This window comes from Ostrea edulis, chromosome 7, assembly GCF_947568905.1.
Source record: "Ostrea edulis chromosome 7, xbOstEdul1.1, whole genome shotgun sequence".
NCBI classification, from domain to species: Eukaryota; Metazoa; Mollusca; class Bivalvia; order Ostreida; family Ostreidae; genus Ostrea; species Ostrea edulis.
The window spans coordinates 74287237-74293236 of NC_079170.1; the positions used below are offsets into that span (position 1 = coordinate 74287237).

The 6000-nt window shown below is 31.4% G+C and overlaps 1 protein-coding gene across 2 annotated transcripts; it reads right to left on the minus strand.

Annotated features, from left to right (window-relative positions):
• Nucleotides 1-4501: 4501 nt before the first annotated feature.
• On the minus strand, nt 4502-5526 carry LOC130048498 (uncharacterized). Of its 2 annotated transcripts, none has more exons than XR_008797289.1 (2): nt 4906-4935; nt 4502-4759 (listed from the first exon to the last, which is right to left on the minus strand). XR_008797289.1 is itself a non-coding variant. In XM_056145344.1 (2 exons), exons 1-2 carry the CDS (start codon nt 5388-5390, stop codon nt 4752-4754), a joined length of 441 nt encoding a protein of 146 aa, XP_056001319.1. In that variant the 5' UTR covers nt 5391-5526; the 3' UTR covers nt 4502-4751. The 2 variants fall into 2 exon arrangements, 1 of the variants encoding a protein (XP_056001319.1); XM_056145344.1 differs by lacking the exon at nt 4906-4935 and adding an exon at nt 4958-5526.
• Nucleotides 5527-6000: the final 474 nt, after the last annotated feature.

The following is a 6000-nucleotide window of genomic DNA, read 5'->3' on the forward strand; positions in this document are numbered from 1 at the left end:
ACGGAGTCCATTTATGTAATATATTGACTATTCATTCATAATTATTTCTAAATAGGAGAGAGAGAGAGAGAGAGAGAGAGAGAGAGAGAGAGAGAGAGATGACGCAAGTTAGGTTTTTGTAATATAACTCTTAGACAACTGGAAATAATCTAATTAAATGTGACACTGTTCTACCTAAGTGCAATGTGAAAATGTTTGTCAGTTGATATTCAGCCGATCATGACCCTACTCGATACATGCTTTCAGCTTATTTTTTCAAGAAAGCGTACATACAGGGTTCTCTTGCACTATATGTGCTAGTAAATAATTGGAAATCGAACATTTTAACAGTACATATCAGCTACACAACATTTCTTTTCCAACCGACTGTAGAGCAAAATACTGTGATTTAAAGGACATGTCCCACGTTCGTAAATAATTTGAAATTGAAGTAGCTTTTTACAATATATATAAAGAAACAATCTCCCAGTTTTTAAGGCAAAATTTCAGGTTTAACATTTCAATCGACTCAAATCGACTTCCTGATTTGGAAATCTCTGCTAATGATGATAGCGGGCCACGTTATGCTGTGACGTCATATGCGATCACCACACCTTTCGCCTATCAGCTTATTGTGAAGAAACCTGTTATCATCTAACCTAGTTTGAAACCACCGTGGTACGGATAAATATATATATATATATATATTATATATTTACATCAATGATGTATTTGTTTTATTAGAGATCATTCCTTTACATCAAATCTGTTCAACATAAAAACAAAACAAAAATAAACGACGAATGAAATTTATTGATACCTACTAGCCCACCACATATCTGCATACTTGCACGTATGAACACGCTTAAAATTACATTACGTTAACATTTTGTTTGTTTTCACTATTCATAATATATAGTCATTCAGTTAATTACTCATGTTCCTCGTTTATATAAAAAAAAAAATAAAACTTTAAAAAAGGCATGTCTTGATATGAATATTTTACTTACAATCCATTAAACAGTCACCGTGACGCGTTTATATAAGTATCGTAGCATATTAATATTATAAATATAAACTTTGCGTTTTTATCGCTTTAGTTTATATAAACATATATGTTAAAGTATAGATGCAGCTATACATCAAATCCAGGTATATTATAAGTACATGTATATGCAAATATACATAAAATTCAGGTATGTTATTATACGTATGTATTTTGTAAACTTCTCTTTTTATGACAAACATTTAGATGCAATGTCGCAGTTTGTATGTATGCAGGCCTGCTGCATACTATTATATTTAATATATGTAAGCTTGTTGGATGTATGCGATTTGTGATTTTGCATCTACTCTGTATTTTCATTAATTAATTAAATCTATATATTTTGTAATTAAGTATACCACTTTTTATGGTTAATATTTTATCTGTCATACAATTTTAACATCAGTACTAACTCACCACTTATTACATTATGCATCTTCAGTTTTATACACATAATACATACTATCGAATAAGAATTATGGAGCCATGTCGTGCTACGAACTGGATCCAGTTACAGAAACATGGTACAGGGTCTGAGGTGTAGCACCCGACGACGACCTCAAAATTCTTGCCTGATGACGATCTCAAAATTGTTGTCTGGCATAATTTTATAATTTTTGATTAACAAAGTAATAACTAGTGGCACTCTATTATCAAAATTTTCTTTGTCGACCCTACCCTAATTCCTTTCTGTATATATTTTAGTTATTTCACATGTATATACATACCTACATCCCTATTACTATTACCTGTTACTAATATTACTAATTATGGTATATTTATTTCGGTGTATCTTGATTTATTTGGACGAAGGACGGAGACTCGTGCAATTACTAATTATTACCTTCTATTAGAATCCAAATAAATAAAAAGATCTTTTAAATATTTAATTTTATATCTACTTATTATATTTTTTTTAATTTTAATTTACTTATTGAATAAATTAAATAAAATTTATTATTAAAATTATTATATAAAAGATATAATTTATTATAAATAAAAAATATTTTAATTTTTTAATTCTAATTTATTTATCATAAAAAAATTTAAATTTTAATTTAAAATTATTATATAAATAAAAAAAATATAATTCATTTTATTTAAATTTTTTACTTTTTATTTAGTTTTGTAAAATATAAGTTACTTCTTTATTTCATTATGATTTATGACATACGACCACATGTATGTGTCCGGCCATCAAAAGACAGTACCGCAGTCATCAGACGTGTTGGTACACGATGGTCCTTATTTATTTATATTTATTTATTTTAAACCATGGGACAACCCATACGTCCCATACGGAGCATATGTATGTTACTACAACACACTTCAACTTCACTATGTTGGTGCATTTGGGAGGTGTTGGAGGGTGAGGCTGGATCGCAATGAGATGGATAGTACTATGGCAGATAATACAGTCACCAATCGGTTAACGATATATAGTTAACTAATCCTACGAATATCAAACAAACGGTCACCGTGACACGTTTATTAAACGAAGTAAACATGGCTAAATCAAAATCAAAAAAAAAAATACGTGAATTAGACAGAGCTTTTTTCATGTATTATCAAATATATGATATATATATTTCATTTTAATTATGAACGTAGTTAAAGCTTCAATAGACAAATCTACACTCCCTTAAATTATTTGCACAACGACGTCGCTCAATCAAGGTACTTTTCCTGTCAGAGGATGCGTTAAATAATGAATACACTCTAAGTATTGGAACACGACGGTTCAATGAGAGTGTGATTTATATTTGGGAAACACTCGACAGGAACCGGTAATTTTGTCTGTAATAATAACAATGGGCTATACCATATACCACCCCTAGTTTTAGAAAAAAGAACACTCACAGGAATCACTAATAGTGTCTGTATTGTAACAATAAGAGTAATGGCATATATCGTACCACCAAGTTTTAGTTGTGGTGGTATGGTATAGATTAGTACTAATATTATTGCAAACAAAATTACCGGTTCCTGTGTTTTTATTATTGCTACCTAACATGGCTACGTCAACGAAATCATTCGAAGCTGTGAGTTTTCGGGTCGTAAGGGGCTTTAATGAATATTTGGAAGTATGTTTGGACACAAGTATAGTAGAAAAAATATATTAAGAATATTTTAATATTAAATTTATAAATGTGACAGCAACACAAGAATATAGCGATATCAGGCCTGAACCGGGCGCAGCTTTATGTGCGCCGTAAATCGAAGGATTTCATAGGGATGGATCTGTAGCTCCCTGTCCGTCACACTATTTTTTTTCAGAGAGCTACAGTTCTGCAGCGAACTCGTTTTATACCGATTGTTTGTCACTTCTTGGCACACTGATTTTGACTATGTATAATGTCAGCATATGAGGCTCACGATGTGTGTGACCGGTCGACAGGGGATGCTTACTCCTCCTAGTCACCTGATCCCACCTCTGGTGTGTCCAGGGGTCCTTGTTTGCCCATCTATCTATTTTGTATTGCTTATAGGAATTATGAGATTGATCACTGTTCCTTATCATCACCTTTCACAGTCAACACATGGGTATTATCGTTTCGATGTTTGACTGTAACAATTGTAATTATACTTGTGAATTTGAGGTATCAGTTCACCCCAAAGTTTCAGTGCCTTTTACTATCGAAACCCTTAACCTAGTTGAGCTCCGATGCCATGTTGGAATATAAGCAGTGCCAAAAATTGACACGCTTTTCCAGAATTCTTTACAAGAGAGTTCCGCTTATTCGGTATTTACGATCTTGTCTATTAAATGTAGATTCCATACATATCCTCACATTATTTTCTGATAGTCAAGTAACACACTAAATTTCGTGAATACTACATAAATATTGGCTCCTCGATCTTAATAAATTGCTAAAATAAATGATATTACATCGTTGTCTGCCATTACGAAGAAATTCGTGTCTCATCTGATAATTTGAAATCTTCTAGGTTATATTCCATTATTTTCACACCCCTAGTAGTCAAGAAATATTACATTTTAGCAAGAGCCATGAACAAGACTACACTACTTGATTTAACTTGATACATATCACATGCTTTGTGTGAATAAAGTTTATTATCATCATTATCATTCATGTAAATGTGCACCTATTACATATGCGATATAGAAAATAATCTGCCACAACAATTGTCGAAGTTTCGAATCAATCCCAGGTAATCTACGTTTTAAACAAACCACATCTCGCTTGAAGACATAAATAATGATTTGCTGTTATTTGATTTTTAATTTAAAAACGTTTTAAGAACGTTTGGAATTAAAATCTAAATATTAAGGTACTCCGTCCCTCAGGTGCAAAAAAATGAAGATGTATTTTTTTACCATTATTGTGAAGCTTTTCTTACGTACTTGTTATTATGACAAAGAATTGATAATTATTTACCATTGTATCAAGGTGATCTTATGAGATAATTGATCATTACGTATACAGTAAATAATAGAAAACAAAAAGAGTTATCTCAGTTTCATCAAATTGTATTTCATATACTGTATGTTGACTTGTTTGCTGCCTAAACAAAATATCCATTGGGTGAAAGGATTACAAAAATAAAAATAAATTGCATTGTATCCAGTAAAATATAAAAGATAATGACTGAAATCAATATGACATCAATTTTCAGAATGTAGAGTTATCTCTCTTCCATGAATTTGGACACAGCAGTAATGATAGATGTGCGCTTTGTAATCCTGGGCGACAAACTCAACTCATCATTTATCTAAAAAATATAAAAAATATAACAGGAAAGAAATATCATAAACATATGTGCATATATATATATATATATATATATATATATATATATATATATATATATATATACACTCAGTATCCATACTAAGTAGTTCTAAATGGAAATAATACCTGAGTCACATAATGTGGTCCTATATTTTTAGGTTTTTATAAAAATACTTACCTACAGTAAGTTTGGTGTTGATATCAAAAGGACCTTGACCATTCTGACCTATATTGTGTCGTTTACCAGTTGGAATGATCGTCAGTTCGTCACACTTCCTGCATCTCACATACAGTAAGCTGGCTAGTCCATAACGTCTCTCTTTCTCACAGTCAACAAGATCCAAAGGCGTATGACACAGAAAGCACCCTCTTTGCAAATGATCCACCAGAATTGAAAATTCAACAACTCTTCTGCCTTGGAACAGGCCAGATGTCTCTTTATTTTCATCATATTCATCTACCTGTGCTAGTGGATCTTCGCTGTTGACATCGATGAAGTCAGGGTGGTTGTTATTTTCATCGGTACATGTTCTAATGGTTATAGTAGCAGTAGACGAGGCTTTCTTGAACCGACCTTTCTTATCTCTTTCTCGTATACAATTCCCCTCCATTTCCGTTTGTTTACATCTGTGAATTCTTATTCTTTTTTCAAAGAAGAGTTCCAAAAAATATAAATGCCGGAATTTATGATACGAATAAACTTTTTCCGGATTTTACGCGAGTTACCAAACATTGCTGAGGATTGGAGTCCCTTAATGCAATAATATTTAATTTCAACATGCATCATATACATACTTTAAAATTAATGTAAGAGAACTGTTTTGAAAAACAAACTGGCACAAACACATTGATATTATTAGCAATAAGTTTTATGCGTTATAGTTGACGTATTTGTATTAAAGACAATTTAAATTTTACTGGAAAAAGTAACAGACATCCCAACTATCTAGCTCTGGGATATAATATATTATATCAGTACCCAGTATTGCAGAAAATGAATGAATTTGGTCCGATTTTTGCAAAAAGAAAATAATTTCGAGTTATTATAGGTATATGCGTTTCTTTGATTCGATTTTTGTTTTATTCAATGTATTCTTAAATAATTTTGTTTTAAAAATGCCAAACATATCCAAACATATTCCCGTGACCTTTAAAAGCGAAAGTAAAGTAATTTCCATTTAGCATGCGGTGGAATTTTTTATCCGTTTCCGTGAATCAAAA